This window comes from Nelusetta ayraudi, unplaced genomic scaffold, assembly GCF_046127955.1.
Source record: "Nelusetta ayraudi isolate G7.1 ecotype Tasmania unplaced genomic scaffold, CSIRO-AGI_Nayr_v1 ptg000042l, whole genome shotgun sequence".
Taxonomy (NCBI): domain Eukaryota; kingdom Metazoa; phylum Chordata; class Actinopteri; order Tetraodontiformes; family Monacanthidae; genus Nelusetta; species Nelusetta ayraudi.
The window spans coordinates 4,167,501-4,187,859 of NW_027466092.1; the positions used below are offsets into that span (position 1 = coordinate 4,167,501).

Here is a 20,359-nt window from a genome sequence, read left to right on the forward strand (position 1 = left end):
ATTTCGTGGACGCCGAGTCTTTTCAGCAGCTCTCGGACCTGCTGGCTCTCCAAAGACTCCACGCAGCTCAGCAGATCAGGGAGCACGACGTTTATATCTCTGTACAGGGCTGAGAGAGCTCCTGAGAAAATCAAATAAAAATAAATAAATAAAAAAAGTGACAGAAAAACTGGGTTAGCAACATCCAAAACTGCAACCTGAAATATTCTCTTGGAAACGCAGCAGTTTTCTGTAAATCAGCAAAGTGTCATAGGTTTGTGTTCCTTCAAGTTCTGCCGTTTTGTTCTATTATTTATGACGGCAAACACGGAAATTGTTTTGATTCACTCTTTTGGTTCCTTTTGGGCGAGTTAGCCCAAATCTCCAGTGACCCACTTTCATGGCTCGGAGAACCTCCTCACCGGTCTCTGCACCGCTGAATATTTCAGAGGAACACTGTGACGATCTCAGCTGTCTCTCTTACGCTATCACACACATCTCTGTCCACTCCACTGCATCTCGGAGCGTATTCCCAGGTCTGTGCCGCACAAGTCTCGCTCTGACTACACTCAGTGACCTGAAAAACCTGCCTGCTTTAGAGAGCTCAGACCCACTAACTCTATTCCTGCCAAGTTCCATTTCATTCTCCTCCTTTGCAGGGTCGTTCATGCTGACGATGCTGCACGTATATTTAGATGATATTTTTGATAAAATCAAATATTAAAGGCTGAAATATACAGGCTGCACTGCCCACAAAATGGTGTGGTCATTTTAGATGATGGACAATTGTGAGGATGAAATGTACAGAGAACTCAAGTGTTTCCGTAAGGTTGGGGGGAAGGAGAGAAGATACAAGACTTTGAAAAATGCAATGCTGCCAGAAGCAAAATCCTCATTTCAATTATGAATATTTCTGAATTTAATCCATGAAGTGAAAAAAATGAATTCCAGATTCCCTTTAATTTACCCAATAATACCTGTATCCACTGCATAAGGTAAACCTAGTAAGCTACACACAGCGGTCACTTTATTAAGCAAAATGTTCATTTCTTGATAGTTTTTCTTTATTTCTTGATCATTTCTTGGTTCTCATTTCTTGATAACACAAATAACTAATCAGCCAATCACGAGGCAGCAACTCATTGCACTCAGGGATGTAGTCGTTAGAAAAAATGACTCGCTGAAGTTCAAACTGAGCATCAGAATGGAGAAGAAAGAAGATTTCCAGTGACTTTGAAGGTAGCGATCATGGTCGTTAATGAGTTTTTGCACACTGGCACAACCATCTTGAGGGTTTACATAGAGAAAAAAATCCCGCCAGCAGCAGTTGGGGAGGAAAATGCCTTGTTGATGTCAGGGGTCAGAGGTCAGAATGGGCAGACTGGTTGGAGACCATAGAAAGGCAACAGAAACTGAAATAACCACTGGTTCCAGCCAAGGTCTGCAGAATAGCATCTATGAACACACAACACTTCCAACCTTGCAAGTGTGTAGATACTTACTGCATATAGACTCACTGACCCTTTTTATTAGGCACCTGGCACTATCAAGATGTACATATGAAAGTAGTTGGTGAGTGTACTGCACCCCTGCTGGGCTGCATTCTAGTTTTTTGGTTTTGTAATAAGGACATTACTCGCAATAATAAATAAACTGCAGACTTTCTCAGTGTGTCTTTGAACTCTGAAGCATAAATCCATCCCGCTTTCGCCAACGTGTGGAGGTAGAACCTGTCAGAGACCACGGCCAAATTCATCTGATGTCCGTGAGGTCTCCGAGCATCTGCCTGAGGCGGCAGAGCACTTAAGAGTACACGACTATCAAGTCCAACAAAGTGAAAGGATTCTTACATCAGAGTGTGAAAATCAATTATTCACGCTTGCCATTCTAAACCTCTGCTTTGGCTGCCGTTTCTCAGCGTGACGATGACGCACAACGGATGCAGCGCCTCCACTTTTGTGCGTGCATGTTCCATTGTGAGAACCTGCTTATTCTTGGAAAGATCAGGTCTGTCGTACACCTACTTTGCCGGTCTAATATCTCTAAATGTGGGGACCCTTAAGGAGCCTTTTAAATGTCTTACATAATAAAAACCCTTTTTCCTCTTCCTCCTCTCTCTTTTTTCTTTCTTAAACTGGGAAAATAAATCTGCGCGCAGCCTGAAATAGCCTCTCGCAGAGCCCAAAACCCAAATGTGCCAAATAATTTCGCTCTATTTTTAATTAATCTCCAGTTTCACACCATTTCTCTTTGAGAAAGCCTCTCGCCTCCGTGAAGCAAACACACAGTCGGGACAACATGTGAATCTTTCACCATCAACTGGGTGACAGCAAACACTTGACTGCTTTCTCACCAAATGAAAAAGTGTGAACGCTCGTGCCTGACATGTATTATTTTTTCCTTCCTTTAGAGTTCTGAGAAATATTGTTGTGATGGTTGAACAGGGGAAACTGTTATTTTGGAATCATTTGGCCAGCGGTGAATAATTGAATTACTCCAAAAATGTGCACATACTTATAAAATGTGCACATGTCTTGTGCACATGGGTCTTTCTTTCTGATTACCGGTTAGTCATTTTCCTTTAGTTTCATTAAAAAAACGTTTTGTTGCAAAAACAGTAGTGGTGTGCACGATGCAAAAACACTACATCCACCACAAACTAGCGAGCAGAGCGCACAGCAACCCGTGCGTTCACTCTTACCTGTCTGAGACGGACTTTTCTTTTTGCTGGTCTGGCTTTCCTCCATTGGGAAGAACACGCCTTCCTCACTCAGCGCCACCACCCGTCCGTCAGCCAGGGGGATGATGGGGAGGCTACTGAGGTTCCTCAAGACGGAGTCTGCGTCTTCGTAGCCGTGCTCCATGGCGCGGAAGTTGCAGACCAGCAGCCTGGCCAGCTGACGCAGACCGCCACCTTCAGTGAGAGCGACATTTTATACCACGGTGCTGACACCAAAACGAAGTGAATGAGGAGCTGAGACTGCCGACTCGTTGGCTGTGACCTACATCTTCACACCACCGCTGAGTGCAGCTGCACTGGTAAACACCAGAACCATGTCTATGTTCCTCTTATGGTTAATGTACTAATAAGGAGAAGCTCTTTAACTAAAATTATATTTTTAACACTATAATTGAATTTTTATTGTCATCTGTTCATTTCAAATTACCTATGGTAATGTTACATGGATAGTTTACTTGTGTTACTGAGCATGAATATTATTTTAGTGGTTGTTATGTGCGATTAATTTGACTTCTTAGTGAAGCTCAGTCAGTGGGTAAATTTAGCAATAAAAATGTTCATGAGAAGGAGTACTTCATGAGAAGGAATACTCTCTTTGCCAAATTCACAACAATGACATTTTCAGATTAAATTTTTTTTTTTTTTCAATTTTTACAGCAAGTGGCCAAATAAATCTTTTAAGCGTTGTATATCAGTGCCGCAAAAGCTATTTCCATTTTTCAAAGACACCAAGGTTTCTGTGCCCTGGTGACCTTCTGCGGCTTCACACACCTGAATGGATGCCTTCCGCTCTCACCAACTCCTTGGCCATGGCCGTGGTTACCGTGGAGACATCCGATCCCCGCAGGTACCTGACCCCCAGGTGAGCAAGCAGAGAGGTGGGCGGGGCTTTGGCCACGTCGGGATGGAGGTAAGACAGAGACAAGTGCCGCTCGAGCTCGTCTCCGCCAATCACGTCTCGGATCACGGAGTCCTGACAGATGGCCACTTGGGACGGCAGCTTTCTCACAACCTTGCCATCTGGGAGCGAGGGAGTATGGAGAGGATGCAATGGTTGTCAGTTGTTGCAGCACATACAGTACAGTAGCTGTCTGTGGATTTTTTTGTTTTGTTTTTCATTTAAATAAAGTTTAATTTTATGCATGTTTAATTTGGCTGGCTTTTTTTCTTTCTATTTATACAAAACATTTTGATTATGAGTACCTGAGCTGAGAGTTGGTAGAAAAGCTTCGCCCTTGAGCAGCTGAATAATCTTCCCGGCAACAGGCTTGAAGAAGTCCAGCACCTCATCAGGAAGGGGGATGAAGTGCAGGAATCTGCAGAGGCCTTTCAGGCCCCTGAACTCTGGGTGTTCCTGAAGCAGAGAGACAACAGCGTGCTGCTTCAAAGAAAGGCAAGAGCTGCAGGCTGATGAAACATTCATTAACTGTCGAATTTGCATCAATAATTACAGTAACTTTTGTCATGATTTTTTTAGATGGAACAGCACAACATTAAACTTTCAGGTTTCCGCTTCTCACGAAAGCCTGTTTGACTTTTGCACAAAGACAAAATCAGAAAGTAGAACTTCTGTGATGTCAGTTGGTTCAGTGCTTCAAATCTTTCACCTTTTTGCTTAAAGCATCTAAGTTATCATTTTTTTTATATGAAATTTGATTCATCACCATAATAAGGAGCAACACGCCTGTAGTTAAAGCACTAATTTGGAAACAGGGTTGTTGGGATTAATCCATAAAAGTAATCCAACTACTGATTACTTCTTAAAAAAAAGTAATCAAATTATTTCTTTAACTACCTTGTTTCCTAAGTAATCAATTACTAATTAATAATCACTTTAGTTAAAAAAGTAACAGTTGAGAACGTCTTGTTTCCTGTACATAATGTACAACAAACCACAAGATTCTTTCATTTAGACGAGATGAACTCAAAATAATGTTTGCATTTCCAGCTACCCGCCATGCTTGTATTGGTGCGTCGACGCATACCAATGACGTTGCAAGCACGGCTGCTTTTAAATAGCATTTCATATAAAAAACACCCTTTACTTTGTCTAGAAATTTTACATTTATGTAAATAAAGAATCTGTAGAAATGATTTTAACTTACAGTGAAGACATTCATGGCCTGTAGGAAGAGCTGGGGGATCTCAGATCGCAGCCACTGGTTCCATGAACTGTCCCTGTCCACGTCCTCTCGAGATGAGGGGATGTCAAAATCACCTGAAGAAGATTGTCAATTAAGTTAAAACAAATGTAGAAACGGTGTCCTTGGTAATGCATAATTACATCAGGACATCAATTGCACTATTTTTTAACTTCTTACCTTGGATGATGAAACGAAAGCCGAAGCTCCGAAGGGGTAAATATGCAAACACAGGCTGTTTCTGTGGCTGGTGGTGAGTGATGTCACTGTCTGTCTGGTTGCTGTTCAGCTGGAAGGCCAGCGCCAGCTCAGTGGACTCAACGTCTTCTTTAATCTAACACGTGAAAAGAGAGGTTGGAGTTCACAAAGGGAGCCTGGTGGCTGTGAAATTGCTGCCAGGAAACTAAAGCACATTTTTCCACTTGAAAAAAAGAGAGGAAAGAAAAAATGGAGACGCGCAGCAGATATTGTAGACTTGTTTCACACTGAAGTCAGATTTTTATGATGTGATTGCAGAATGTAAGACACCTAAACACTGTTGAATGAGTGATTGTTTTTTTTTCCCTAACAAATCCGGTCAAATCAGCAAGAGAGGAAACTGAATAAACTGGATCTATTCTCTCCAAACATTAGAATGTTGAAACAGACAGATTTTTACCCACTAGGAAGCCTTGATTACAAGTTGTTACTCAAAACCAATTCAAATGCTTTTGAAGGTCCAAATCCCTCAAGTTTAAAGGAAACATTTGTTGAAAGCTGTGAGAATAAGCTGCAGGATAAAATGGGAAGTGGGGAGGATAACGTCACTGTCAACATCTTGACCGTTAACTGCACTTTGGCACGTACTGTCTGGTTGTTTCCTATTGATTCCTCTCTCCATAATAATAATTATTATCATCATTTATCATCAATAATAAATAAGATTCATACAACAGGCGGGTCTTGAACTAATTACACTCCCTGGTTCAAGCTCTGCCTTTGCAGAATAAACCCAGCAGGCAGAGTTTTTTTTTTTCAAATGAAAACAAAAAAAAACAGAAAAACAAACAGAAAACTAGTGAGTTAACATGACAACATGACAACATAGCACTGTAAATTCAGCACTGAAGCCCATTTAAATCAGGCAGGTACGAGACACAAAGGCAGGACCGCCTGCCGCTAAATTTCAGTCCTTGAGTTTGTTACTGCATTGAATGTCGGAATTTTAGTCTGCTGGCACAACAAAACTAAACAAAAACAATGCGGCCTTGATGTTGATCTTTTCCCCCTAATGGTCACAAATGAAAAAGCTGGATGTCTGTGAACAGCTGCACTGCGTTCATTACCTTCTTGGGCTGGAGTGTAGTTTTGACCACGAGCCAGCGCTCGATGCCATCAGTGTGCTCCACCTCCAGGACGTTATGGCTCAGGTCTTTACGTGTCATTGTCACAAGGCTCTTCACTCGCTGCAAAACAGGCAGAAAGAGCAAAATGAGGGGTAAATAACTTCTGAAGAGACCAACACTCAGAATATGCTTTATTTTGTTACAGCAAACTTTTAAGGCGCAAAGTGTGACCTGGTTGTAGATGGTGATGGAGCGCAGGCGGTGCAGAAAGAGAAGCAGAGAAGGGTGCACGTCGTGAAACAGGTTTCTGGTCTGATGGCTCTCAGAGCGCAGCGGGAGGCAGATCTTGGTGGTCCAGCTGTAAGAGAGCAAAGGCCAATAAATAAAAGTGGACAAAAGTTGGCGCTTTTTTTTTATTTCGTTCTACTGTTGGGGGGACAAGGACGTCCGGTCCAGTAAATTAATGACCACTGTTCCACCTGTGCTGATTTATTTCCTCCAGCTTGGTGTCCAGCGGCCTCTCGTCGTCGGCCCAGTGGGGGAGGATGTATCCCATGGGGCCGCAGGTCTTGTCGAAACGCAGGTGGAAGCCGCTGGAGTGAATCTCCGGACAATCTGTGACTTTAAAGACTGATTTAAAACCAATGCCCTTTTGTCCTGTGTGGGGGGAGAGACAAACAAGACACCATTATAAATAAATACTTGATCCTTTGGTGTTTCTTCCATGCCTTGAACTGATCTCCTGCCAGGACGCGCAAACATACTCACCAATGTATCCGTATTTGTGTTTGCCCTTGGTGCTGCGGCCCACGTCGCAGATAGCCCTGATGTTCTTTTCCTGGAAGCCCACCTCGTTGTTAAGAATAGTGATGCAGTTTGTCTCCACCACAAAGGCAAGAGCTGGCTGGACACCGTCCGACGGATAGCTGTTGTCGTCGGCGTTCTAAGAAACGGAGGGGGAAAAACTCATTTAGCAATGGTCAATAACCAGTGAGTTGTAGATTTACTGAATATAAATTGTTCTTAATTCTGTGTTTGAACTGTGCTGTATAATATATGTGTACATATGTACATATATATGTGTATGTATGTATATATATATATATATATATGTATATAAATAATGTAATATAGATAATAATAAACATAAATAATGCTGCTAAACTTTTTTTTTGCAAACGACACCTGAATGAGCTCTAGGACGAAGTGTGTGTCTTTGCTGTAGAGTTCCGTGGACAGGCGGTCCAAGCTGCGGCCCAGTCGATCCTGGTGGACCTTCATCAGCTTCTGGCCTTCGGCGTTCAGCTCCACACCGATACCAAACTCGCTCTTCCTGTTCAGGAAATGCAGGTGTTGAAACATACAGTATTTGTGCATGTCAGCGACGGGCAACATGTCGGTGGTGAGGTGACGGCAGAGAGCATCCGGATGCAACGTCACCTGATGTCCTCGATGATGGCTCTGTGCTGGTCCACTGTGGCCTCCGACGAGCTGCCAGCTGCATCCTCGTCTTGAGCATCAGGCACTTTGGCCTCCCTTTCCGTGTCTTGGCCTTCCTCAGGCTCACTGCTGACGTCAGACATCTCTCCATTTGGAGGGGACCTCAGCTCATAGAGCTCCTCTTCTTCCTCTTCATCCTGCACCCCGTTAACTAAGAAGAAGAAAAATATTTAGTGCGAGTGCTAAATTAACTCAGCAATGAAAACCGGTAATCCAGTGTGTTTTGCACATGGTTTCAATAGCTTTTTTGTGCTGCTCAGACTCACCTTGATGTGAGCTCTGGTGGGAAGCGCCAGAGTTGCTGTGTTGGCTGCTCTCCTCCAAATACTCATCTTCACTCGTATTTAAAGCAGACAGACTGCTGCTCTGGGAATCAACCAGGTTGGACTAAAGAAAGAAGGGGAAGGAAAGGCAGTATTTAAATAACAAAGAGCCAAATAACCTTGAAAGTTGAAAACGACAATTTTTTTTCATCGCAATTAATCGCAGCATCTTCATAGTTATGTGATTATTCGCGGTTTGAATTGCAATTGTGAAATTCTGTTATTTTGAATTTCAAGGCAATTTTAACCCCATGATGTACAATATTTCTTAGTAAAAGGGTTAGTAAAAGGGACAAAAAGGCTTCACCGGGTTCACACCAGACGCACCATAGCCAGCCCACTCTGTTGCTCTCTTACGTGTGCGTTGTTTGTCTGATTTAATCTGTCTTGCACTCTGAAACTAGATACTGACAAATAAACGCGCACAAATATGATTGCATATTTACGCCACTTCCGTCTATGTTTTGAAATGCGATTATAAAAAAAATTATGCGTTATGGATTGCATTAAACTAATTGCGATTAACGTGTTAACGCTGACAGCCCTAGTTTAAATACAAGAGACTTAAAAGGTGAAAAGCCACAATCTTGTTGAATACACAGAGCAAAATGTTTGGACATCTTTTCAGAGTGTGTTAGTTAAAATTTCACATGGTAGCACTGGTACAGGTAAACACTCCATGACAAACACAAGAACATTGTGTTGTTATTTATGAACAATTTGTTCATAACAAACAGGAAAATAAACATTTTTGTGTCTGTTGCAGTGACAGCTTCTGAAACAAACAAAAGGTTTCATTAGGTACACAACATTAGCGAGGTGTACCTCATAAGGCAATGAAATCTGTTTATTTGTGTGATGGGACTTTTCTGACTTGACCAACGTCAACATTTTTTTCCGACCTTGATCTGTTCCAGCGGTGCCATGTGGCTGATGCCGTTGTGGCTCTGTGATGGATTCAGTTTCCTCTGGTAGTCTTTGACCCAGTCTGTGATGCCGAGCAGGACTCCCAGCCGGTGCAGACAGCTCAAATGCCTGGCGTCAGACTGGGCGACGGTGATCAGGACCTTTTTAGATCTGGCCTGGCCCAGGACACGAGAGAAAGGCTCCAAAAACACCTGAGGTCACAATGAAAACGGTGTGAAATGTCTATGATTTGGACATCTAGTCGTAGCAGACATCTTCTGGAAAGACGAGTACAAGGAGAACTCAGCATCACAGATCAACGAGCCACTCGGCTGACACATCTGACTCAACGCACCGGTTCGCTAAAAACGATCAGCGGTTGTTGTGACAACCGTATAAAACACGTCAATTCCAGCGATCATAAGATCTGAGTCCGAGGTGACTGACGCCCAAGGAGACAGAAATCTTCTCACTGCACTTCACAGCTGTGCTAAAGTGGTATATGAAGACAAACCTGGATATCAGTGGCCACTTTTCAGCTTTAAAGTGAGCGTTAGATTTATTGACCAACGTCTTGTCGCAACGATTGCGCTTGTTTCCCCTCTCCAGGAGAGAAAAAAAAGAGGAAAGAAGATCCTACAATCTTGAAAGCGACGCTGCACAACTGACCTGCTGCATCAGAGCCTGACGCATTCTGCTGGGGATTCGTGTCAAACACGCCAGGAGGAATTTGGCCACTTGACTGTGACGTGACACGTCGTCTTCCTCCAGGGATAAATCTGGGAAACACAAACTCTTTTTTTCAAGCAGTCTTATACATCATGTGGCGTTTGAAATGCAAGGCAGTCATTATAAGCCAGTGATTATAAAAGCATAACAGGACCGAGGACTAAACGTGAATCAGGTCTGAAACGTCCTGGCAAAGTTCAGACGTGGCTTTGGTGTCATTGCCGAGTTCCAAAGTGGACAGTAGAGTATTGAAGTCCGGTCTGATGAGCTGATATTTTTTGTTCAACATCAAAAAAAGCCCAAGGAAGAAAAATGAAATGCTGCTGGCCTTTCTTCTTTTTTCTTAAGTGCACTATTTAGCCGTGCATCTGTAAAGTTCTTTCTTTAGACATTTTGTGGAGAGTGCGTGTTTTTTCTTTGATTCCTAGTACACAGCTTGCAACGCTCCTATTAAATTCATATTCGTTTATTCGCTCATATCACACTCACACACTGCACACAACAACACTGCATGGACCTTTGAATGGCAAAGCTCTGGCGTAAAACACAACCATCACTCAATAAGTGGGCGGCTAAATGAGCCTTTTTTCTCCTATCATCAATTCAACTTGGCAAAAGTGTGTGTGTGTGTGTGTGTGTGTGTGTGTGTGTGTGTGTGTGTGTGTGTCTGTGTGTGTGTGTTTGTCTGGGTGTGTGTGTGTAAAACCCTGAAACCCTCTACATTTCGCGCTGTTCTGAACTGCAGACGCGATGCACAGTGATGAGAGTTCTCAGCTGAACTGACCGACGACTTCTTGAATTATTCAATGTGGAGAATCTTTGAATAAAAGGTTTCGCAATGTGGGACTAATGAAGCATAAAGATGGAGAGCTTCATGAATATTGGTCAAACAGCTGCAGCCACCGTAAACCAGACTGACCGACAGATTTTACCACTTGCACTGAAGTGAACTGAACACGAGACGACCGGCTATGAAGACGATGTTAAACACAGGAAGCACTTTGTAACTTCCCAGAGTATCGGGGAACTTGGGTGGTGAGAAAGATGGTAGACAGTTGTTGAAGTACCTTCTTTTACCACAGCTGCTGCCAGGGAGCTCTGCATGTGATTGGCCAGGAGAGCTATGGGAGCGTTGACAGGTCCGTCAGCGACCACCATGGAGACAAGATGTCCCGCGGTGCCAACGGGGTCGAGGCTTGCGGCGGCGGCGGCGAAATGCTTGTCCCCAGTGTGCGAGGTGATCCTCAGCAGCGAGCCCGGCGTCACCTCCAGCGCCGCCAGCCCTGTGTTAGCTGCGTGCGGAAGCAGATCATCATCATCATTATCGTCAACATCATCATCATGAGCTTAAAAAAACAGCAAGCTGAAGAAGAGGGAAAGAAAAATCCGAGACGAGATGGAAGCCAAACCCACTGTTGGCGACGTCCCACTAATACCTGCGTTTCTTTCGATGAACTCTTTGAGCGAGTCGTGCTGGGGTTTGAAGATAAGCTCCCACTGGCTCCACTCGCTCAAATCCTCCAGCAGGGGGCAGGAGAGTAAACTGGCCAGGGCCTGCGCTTTGGACATCTCGCCAAGGTGTCCCACCGCCTCGCACCCACTTTCAGCCCTGTTTGTGGAAAGACAGAGCCAATGCAAACCCTCTGAGTGTTTATTTAATAATACCAGTGCTGTGTTTCGCCTTGAGTATTGAAGTAACCATTCTGCTGGCGTTAAAAAGAACTCCACATTTTCAGGTTGACTGCACACGAAAGGTACACTGAAAGGTACGCCGCTTGAAAAACGGGATTAAAATACAACCTCGGCGTGGGATTTAGAATTTTGGGCACAAAAGCAGTCGGTCTGATGAAACCACGCTAACCTCGATTTGCAGTGCTTGGCAAACAGCGCTGACTCATAGAAGACGGTGCTCAGCCCGCCCCCGGCGAGACTCCTCTGGCGCTGCACCAAGCCGGCCAGTGTATGCAGCGGGCCGTAGCCCAGGTCACGACTGTCCCGCACTCTGTAGTGGCACCTCAGTGCTGACTCCACGTGAGAGAGCTGATCAAAGACAGACAGATAGCAGCGGTTCAGATGATGAAAACAGTGTATAGAGTCAAACACACCCACTCACTGGCCACTTTGTCAGGTGAAATGTTGTCTGATTTGTTAAAGGTCCAGTGTGTAAAAATTGGCTTGATTTATGATTTTTATATTGGTAAACGTTTAAAATGCTGCCCATAAATACACTAATAAAAGTGTTTACTCACAGTACAATAAACGTAATTTGGTTTTCCTCCCCTTAGATTTTTTTTCTCATATATATAAGAATTAGGGCTGTCAGCATTAACGCAATAATCGCGATTAATTAAATACAATCCATAACGTGTTCATTGTTTTAGTCACATTTCAAACGCAAGCCTTTTTGTCCTTTTAGTAACCCGTAGTCGCCCCTCTGGTCAATTTCTGTTAAGATATACTTAACATTATGCAAAATAACAGAATTTTACACATGCGATTCAAACCGTAATTAATCACAGTTACCTAAGAAGATGCTGCGATTAATCGCAATTAAAAAAATGACTTGTTTGACAGCCCTAATAAGAACGTAGATAGAGCAAGGGTCTCGCTCCCAGCTAGCTGCCATCTTGCACCGCCGTTTCTTAAGGAAGGCTGCCTGACAATGCCATAAATACAAAACCTGCTGTCAGACGGGCTCCCCAGCTAATCAGCCAATCAAGTGGCAGCAACTCAAATAATTTGGGTATGGAGACGTGCTAAGGACATCTTGCTGAGGGTCTAAGAGAACGGAAGAAAGGGCACTGAGGAGACTTTGAAGGTGGTGAACGTGGCCGTTGGTGCCAGACAGGCTGCAGGTCTGAGTGTTTGACAAACTGCTGATCTGAAATTTTCAAAAACCAAGAGGATGGTCCCAAAAAGAGAAAATATGCAGCGGGCAGCAGTTGCATGGAAGAAAATGCCTTGTTGCAACTAAATCTGAGGATTTGACAGCCATCCATGCTATCTGAAGTGGATCGATGAGCCTTTAAAATGACTCACCTCGTCCGGATCGGTGGACGGAATGTCGCCGCACTGATTGATGAACTCAAACACATCTTGTCTTGTGGGTCTGAAACCATTTCCTGCTAGTTCCATGGTGCCACTGCCCAGAATGAGAGCGGACCCCAGCGAGTCCTGCAGCAGCTGCACGCACCCAGACACACACACCCACACACACACACAAACACACACACACACACACACACACACACACACAGTGAAAAGGTCATTAATCAGCGTATTAACACCTGAAACCAGGACCCACATTTGAACAGTTCTTGTTTTCACATAGTGGATTTGGCAAGCAGCATTACTATAATTTTTCTAAGAAAATGAAAAAATAAGACATACCTGAATGTGCTTGACCAGGAACTCCAGAAAGTTTCCTTGCTCTAAGGAACGGAAATCTTTCACCTGGAAATGTTTGGCCAGCTTCTTCTCTAAAGACGCCAGGTGGAGCAAGGTGAAGGTGGAGTTCTGGGAAGACACGCTGTCTTTGATGTACTGCTTGACTTTGGCTGCGAGACACAGTGGAGAAAATATCACATGGCAACATTAAGAACCACTGTCAAGCTTGAATGGGAGGAATAAAAACTCATGATGTGATTCATTGGTACCTTCACTGGGCAGAGAAGCTGTGGGCGTGTCCTCTGTTTTCATTTGGTCACTGGTTTTGGAGGCCTTGTCTTTGGGGACCAGGTCGTGTGGAACAGCCAGTGAGCCTCCGCAGATGGCCAGCTGGAACAGAGACCTGGCCAGCCGGTTATCAGTCACCTGTTGCAAGAAGCTCTGGACATGCTGGAGTCACAGAGAAACAAAGGTGCGCGTGAGAGATGGCACAACTCAAAAACAACTCAGCTAAAAAAGGCCTGTTTGGCATCCCACTTTTAACTGTCACCACATTCATTTTTGGGTTACATTATAGAGTGGTGGCCAAACTTTCTAGAAGAATTTGTATATTTAAGAGGTTTTAGTAGTGTGAACCATTAAAATACACAGAGAAAAGGAAATAAATACAAAGTCATTGTTTGGAACCATCATAAGCAGATTTAGGTCATTTTCCTTCCAAAAAAACAACCCAACCCTTGTCAACAGCACACAGTCATGTTGCTTCACAAAAGAAGGCAAATTAGCCGCGTTAACAGCTGACCCATGATTAAAATTAGAAGTGGATGAAACAAAAAAGTAGCGAGGCTCATAAATGTTTCATGAACACGAGGCCATGAAATTGTGTTTCGGGGGCAAACACAGGCCAAAGTTTTCAGGTGTTCTAATTATTTTGTTCGCCGCTGTAGCTGGCATAAAGAATTGTGAGACACTTTTCCCATTTATTTTCCAGCCTAATATTTTACTTCTGCGGTTCTAGAGCCAGAATGTAATGTTGATAGACATCAGGATTGAATGAAATTGTGATATTACGCTAACCTGTGTGTTTGATGCATTGGAATATTACTTAAAAAATATAATTTGTAGAGACAATGACAACAGTAATGATGACAACATGACGCACACAAATGAGAGACGGCTGAAGAAGAGATCTAACGATCTGACGTTTGTTTGTTTTTGCAGGGTAAGTTCAATAAAATAAGTGCAGCTTGTTGCAAATGAGAGTGGAAGCTCAGTGCAACAGTCTCAGTAGCAGACGCAGGAGAAACAAAGCGGAGGTACGGCGCACCCACCCTGGCCATCCTCGGAGCGAACACGCCCCCTGCATTTGTGAAAACCTCCAGCACGACCTCGGCGGCCATCATGGAGGCGTACTTCTTGCGGCGCTCCATGTTGCCCATGGACAAGAAGGAAGCGGATCCTTGCAAAGGCTCCAAGATGCTCCTCTTAATCTTCCTCAGTCGCTCGTTGGTCTCCTCCTCCAGCTCTTTCTGGATGACCTCCCTGCCCTGCTCCAAGACAGCGTGCTCACTGCGACTCACCTTCATCAGGGTCTGAAAAGACGATACGAGAAATCTTTGCCTCCTGGTTCTTAAAACATTGTTTTATTCCGTGGCCTTCTTTTCATTGTAATTTCATTTATTTGCATAGTTGCACTTATAGCGAGCCTCTTTTTCTATATTCTTTTCTTCTTTTAAACGCTTTATGCTTCTTAACTTGAATTTAAATGTATTTCTATGTATGCATGTACAGCACTTTGGCTCCCCCTGAGGTTTTTTTTAAATGTGCTATGAAAATAAAGCTCATTGAACTGATTGTTGGCTGTAACATCCAAGGGAAAGGAATGAGTTGGTGTCACTTTAAGGTCGCCGAATCACGGAATGTTACCAAGCAACAGGTTTTTTTTTTGGTTTTTTTTTTATTCAAGAGCAACACATATTTTCAATATTTGCACCAAGAGGATACAAGGAAGCAGAACTCGACCAAAGGGGCATTTTTCCAGTGACTAATTTATGAGGCAGACGCTGCATTTGGCGCAGTGTGAGCAGGTCAGGCAGCAGCCTGCAGCACAGCGTCTCTCTTACCGATATCGGAAGGCCGATGCTGTGAATTCTGATACCCAGCTCGTAGGGAGACTCGCAGTTGTAGTGGTCGGCCAGATACTTCATGAACTCAGGCAGGTCCACTCGAGGTTTCGTCTGCTGCTTTCTGAACATGCGAAGGTGCTGAACAGGGGAAAGAAAGAGAGCACATGCGTTCAAAATCGAAAGAAAAGGTTGGACTGAAATAATTCAGAGCTTCCACGCCCGTTTTCTTTTTTCATTACAATTGCGCTGGGGAAAAGTGAGCTGCTCTTAAATGTGCATTGCCAGGACAGCCTGTGTATTTCTTTTCTGACGAGAGTGGTGTGCAAAAGACTCCACAGCCAAGCAACAGATCAGTTCTATTCATGTAAGATGTTCAACGACTGATTAATCTTATCCTGATTAGTCCTTTATATGTATATATATATATATATATATATATATATATATATATATACATATATATATATATATATATATATACATATATATATATATATATATATATATACATATATATATAGATATAGATATAGATATAGATATATACATATATATACATAAATATATATATACATATATATATATATATAAATATATATATAAAAAGACAAACATACTGTATATAAAAATATATGGGAAGATAACGTAGATAAATTACAATATTGTAAATATGTTCTAGCTCTGCTTGTCATGAACGACAGGACGGTGGTGATACCTTCAGAATGTCCACGGTCTCTATCTGGTGGATGTCGTCGTCCCGGGTGTTGCTGTCGATCTTGAACATGCGGTGAATGAGTGGGAGTTTGCAGAGCGGCCCCAGCTTCAGCTCCTCGTAGTGCTTCTTGTCCTTCAGGCTGGCCAGAGACTTACCGAGCTCGTACAGGGTGCAGATGGATGTCACTGCATCCGTACACTGACAGAGAGATGAAATTAAATAAATAAATAAATAAATAAATAAATGAATAAATAAAAATAGAATCAAATATAAGGATTTGAGAGAAAAAAACAAGCTTGGAAAAATGATGTCCAACAAACCTCTATGAACATGTTGATCTCTCTCATAATGTACTGAAGGTCTTTGAGAGCCTGAGTCATCCAGAGTTTGATTCCTCCTGCTTCCAGGGAGGGGATGTCCATCTGCATGCACACCTTGGATACCACCTGGATTGGGGTGGAGACGCAAACAAAAACAAAAACGTCTGTGTAATATATTGCAATTAACCTGTAGTCTGCCCCTCTGGTCGATTTCTGGTAAGAAATACTTTACACTATGGGGTCGAAACAACCTTGAATTGAAAAAAAAAACAGAATTTTGCACATGCAATTCAAACCAACACGATTAATCGCAGTTAACTATGAAGATTCTGCAATTAATCACGATTAAAATAATTAATTGTTTGACAGCCCTAATTGGAATGCATCAAGGGGTTGAAACTGCAACAGAAAACTCTTGGGCTCAATAACATATCGAGCAGAGCATCACATCTAAAAGTTACGACTATCGTCCCCCTTCTTTAGCTAAAAAATGAATGATTTATTTGAGGGTGTGCAGTTGTTAGCACTGTCGCCTCACAGCAAGAAGGCCGTGGGTTGGATATCTGGTCTGGTGTGAGGCCGTTCTGTGTGAAACATGTCCTGCCTGTGTCTGCGTGGGTTCTCCTGCTTCCTCCCACAGTTCCGAACAAATGCATGTGAGGGAAATTGGCAACTCTGTAGGTGTGTGTGTGCGAGTGCAAATGGTTGTTTGTCTTCTCCGTGATGAAATGGGCCACACTGCTACTACTGGTCAACACGGCCCTCCAACAAACGTTTCAACATGTCATTTTTGTGCAGTGTATAAAGAAGCTGTTCCTGAAGAAGGAATTTTAATGCATGTAGGGAGCCGGTGAATATCATCGCAAGGCTACAGCTACCGAGAAATCAACAGGAAGTGGCGAACTACGGGACACGTCCTGGTTACCTTTTCTTTAGTGACCAGCTCGCCTTCTGCTGCAATGTCACGCATCACATCCTCCATCAGGGTGTTCACTGTGTCTGGATTAAGGGCCCTCCTCCACCTCCTCTCTGCAGGGTCCCCTTCGCTTCCCTCCACCGCCTCCATCGCACGCATGTTAGCCCCGTGGACCTCTCTCAGCTGAGCATGGTAAGCTTCTCTGAACACGGAGGCACTGCTCTCCTTGAGAGGTGCACCTCTCAATTTGCTGATGTGCTCTTTGGTCATGTCAGAAGCAGTGCTGTGGTTGGACGCAGGGCCCTGCTGCTGCTGCTGCTGCTGCTGCTGTGTCTTTGGGGACTCTTTCACAGGATCTGTTCCTGCGTGCACAAAAAAAAGCAGAAACTTCAAAAGTGAAGATCCATTTTACATAAGGATGATACCATTGGTTTTGCATATATAAAGACATGCAGTGACTTGAACAACTACCTGCAGCGGGTGTCTGTGGCACAGAATTGCAAGGTTGTGCTGATGTTCCAGGTGGAGAGGGCGCCCCCTTGTGGTTTGATGCCTGGCAGGTGTCATATAGTGACATGTACTGTGTGAGTGGAAGCTGTTCACCAAAATGATGGAAGTAGTGATACTGGAGTTGGTCCATGGACGGAGCCGTCAACTTGAACTCTGTTATCACCTACAACACAACTAACTGCTTAGTTTATTTGCTTCATTGCTGTAAATAAATGACACAGCGATACTCAAATGATGATTACAGAAGATAAATCAACTAAAGGTCAACGTTAACATTTATCAACAATTATCTCTATGTTTTACATGCCTGATGATTTTTTTGTCAAGTGATCAGCAATGACCTATGACCTAACGGCCATTTCCTTCAACTGCAATCAAATCTTAGAATGCACTTCAAAAACAACAGAGTCAAAACTGAAGAAATTCAAACTTACTGCTGGTTTTTTGATTTCGCCATAACTTATGTTGTCACTGACTGACGCATTGTTTTGTAACATCCGATATTACAAAATGTTTGTTTTGAATGTCAACATATTAAATCGACTGCTATGAACAGCATTCTTTTTTTTATTTACCAATTCTAGAAGATGCTTTTAATAGTTATTTATTATTTTGGTCCTTGGCAATTATTCTATTCTATATCTATCTATCTATCTATCCATCCATCTATCTACACGACATTTTAACTATAGAAATTTCTATTATTTACAGAGCAACTCATGTGCTAATGAAAAACATGATCACAGTCGATAGCAAAAGCAATGATTTAAAATCTATTTTGTCCTGACAACTGACCTCTATAACCCGTTGGTACAGCTGGTCTTGGGTCAGTGTTGTTCTTTTCTCCAGTGGCAAAGCAGCCGGCTCACTAGGAGGACCCACATCCACCAGAGGAGCTGAGACAGGGGGCCTGGGAGATTGGGTCCTCTGCGGTGTGGCAGGCCTGCTGTCATTCTTTGCTGCTTTCTTAGACACAGCCGTCTTCTGCAGCTCGTGGCTCTGATGGAAAACGACGTCCTCTCGAACAACAAGTGCTTTTAACGTTGCCACCAGACTGGAAATAGTTTTGTAGCCCAGTGGGGCTAAGACCAGACTGTGATTGTACTTGCGCCTATAGAAAACAGCCAGCTTCTTCAGAAGGATCCCCTCTGGATGTCCTTCGATCAGGGCCACAACATTTTCCAGAATCTTCTGAGCAGGCACGGCTTCTTGTTCTGCAGCTTTTGCTGTCGCTCCGGCTTCATTTTTAGCTTTACTTTCAGCTAAATGATCCTTATGTCGTACCATCTGCCCCACCAAAACCAGATGACTATCCAGGGAAGTGATCAGGCTGACCATGGAGACGAAGCCCAGGGAGGACAACGATAAGTTCTCACGATATTGCTGGTTGTAGAAAACAGCCAGCTTTTTCAGGGGAATGCCAGCTGGATTTTGCTTCACCAGGTCTATGATCTTTTCCCGAACACGCTCCATCATGGGCAATCCTGAAAAATCAAAGGAAGAAAGACCGTCACTAGTAAAATAAATCTGTTTGAATAAAAATACTTTATTAAAGAACGAAAGAGAGGAGTTTAGCAGAGTTTCAACTCCAACAAGCACTGACAAACAGCCTCCACTTTTTTGTTTTTTCTATCATCACTGTTTTTTTTAACATCAAAAACATTCAGCCTTTTCAAGCCTCATACTAGCATTTGGCATTTAACTATTATCATTGTCCAAACATTGGAAAATAAAAACTGATGTTGTTGGTAGAAATGTAATTTTCTTTTTGTTTTAAAAGGCTCCTCTTGCTCAATTAGGTATGAGGATGACATTTTATATCCTTCTCCTTATTGAATATTAACTTAATAGTTTGACTTTATGAAATCTCTTTTTGCTTCCTGTTTTTGTTGGACAGTCTCCAACATTTTGTTTCTTTGTTCATTCATATCAGAGTGACAAGATCGCCTGCTATTCCTGGCTTATTTCCCCGTGTCTGCATTACAATTAAAAGAGCATTCGGCTTGGGTATTTTTGTTTTTTTTCTTTTGCTGCTGCTTGGGTATTTTAATTTATTTGCATTAACACCAGTGTGACTCACTAGTCAGTAACAATTCAATAACTTCATCAGCACAAAGATATGAATGCAATATTACATCATTGGGACATATTCACCTTTAAACCACAAAACAACCTGCGTATCAATTCTCAACTGTTCATAGAGACACGGGACTCAAAACTGAAGGCTTGTATTAAAAATAAAACAAAATAAAAAGCAGGGTTTCTTACCTGTTCCTTCCAGTGATGGCGTCTGTGGTTCATCTCTACCCGAAGGTGAAGACCTGTTCTGAAAACTGAAGCAGTCCTCATATAGCTGCGTTCCTCCTCCTCCTCCTCCCCCTCCTGCTGCCTGTTGTTTCTTTCTGAGCCAAATCGAAGAGAAACGAAACTGAAAGTAACTCACAGGCCCAAACAAGTCTGTTAGCAGTGTGAGCAGTAGCCACACTCTCATATTCTTGGAAATAGTCACATCCCTGCCTGCGTGATAGATCGCAGGTCAAAACTTTAAAGACTTTAAGTTTCACATTCTCAGCTTCCTGATTTACCACAACTGTTGCGTAATAATAAGTCATGTGACCCAAATAAGGTTAATGCTATATATGGCCATTGAGGATGAGGAAACGCAAGCTCATATACAATGAGAGGAACCAAAATAGACACATTTCCTGATCTATACTACTGTAACGGTGGCACAGAGCCAAA

The 20,359-nt window shown here is 43.0% G+C and overlaps 1 protein-coding gene across 4 annotated transcripts in view; it reads right to left on the reverse strand.

The window, feature by feature from the left end:
* The window catches only part of LOC142893306 (uncharacterized), a 42,291-nt gene that overhangs the window by 19,985 nt on the left and 1,947 nt on the right, over positions 1 to 20,359 (reverse strand). The window contains exons 3-31 of one of the 4 annotated variants that reach the window (XM_076033759.1): positions 19,886 to 20,019; positions 18,413 to 19,101; positions 17,579 to 17,717; positions 17,117 to 17,469; positions 16,192 to 16,317; positions 15,872 to 16,069; positions 15,154 to 15,294; positions 14,362 to 14,622; positions 13,300 to 13,480; positions 13,034 to 13,200; positions 12,683 to 12,826; positions 11,505 to 11,683; positions 11,080 to 11,252; positions 10,711 to 10,935; positions 9,584 to 9,693; positions 8,911 to 9,126; positions 7,952 to 8,072; positions 7,626 to 7,836; positions 7,371 to 7,518; positions 6,954 to 7,128; positions 6,665 to 6,842; positions 6,417 to 6,543; positions 6,186 to 6,305; positions 5,041 to 5,194; positions 4,825 to 4,937; positions 3,923 to 4,073; positions 3,491 to 3,739; positions 2,681 to 2,893; positions 1 to 121 (exon numbers count right to left, since the gene is read on the reverse strand). The exon at positions 1 to 121 is cut by the window's left edge and continues 61 nt beyond it. In XM_076033759.1, the coding sequence (XP_075889874.1) occupies positions 1 to 121; positions 2,681 to 2,893; positions 3,491 to 3,739; positions 3,923 to 4,073; positions 4,825 to 4,937; positions 5,041 to 5,194; positions 6,186 to 6,305; positions 6,417 to 6,543; positions 6,665 to 6,842; positions 6,954 to 7,128; positions 7,371 to 7,518; positions 7,626 to 7,836; positions 7,952 to 8,072; positions 8,911 to 9,126; positions 9,584 to 9,693; positions 10,711 to 10,935; positions 11,080 to 11,252; positions 11,505 to 11,683; positions 12,683 to 12,826; positions 13,034 to 13,200; positions 13,300 to 13,480; positions 14,362 to 14,622; positions 15,154 to 15,294; positions 15,872 to 16,069; positions 16,192 to 16,317; positions 17,117 to 17,469; positions 17,579 to 17,717; positions 18,413 to 19,101; positions 19,886 to 20,019 (5,517 nt within the window). Of the gene's footprint in view, positions 122 to 2,680; positions 2,894 to 3,490; positions 3,740 to 3,922; positions 4,074 to 4,824; positions 4,938 to 5,040; positions 5,195 to 6,185; positions 6,306 to 6,416; positions 6,544 to 6,664; positions 6,843 to 6,953; positions 7,129 to 7,370; positions 7,519 to 7,625; positions 7,837 to 7,951; positions 8,073 to 8,910; positions 9,127 to 9,583; positions 9,694 to 10,710; positions 10,936 to 11,079; positions 11,253 to 11,504; positions 11,684 to 12,682; positions 12,827 to 13,033; positions 13,201 to 13,299; positions 13,481 to 14,361; positions 14,623 to 15,153; positions 15,295 to 15,871; positions 16,070 to 16,191; positions 16,318 to 17,116; positions 17,470 to 17,578; positions 17,781 to 18,412; positions 19,102 to 19,885; positions 20,020 to 20,359 lie in introns of all 4 variants that reach the window. The other 3 variants (XM_076033758.1, XM_076033762.1, XM_076033761.1) reach the window with 3 other exon arrangements.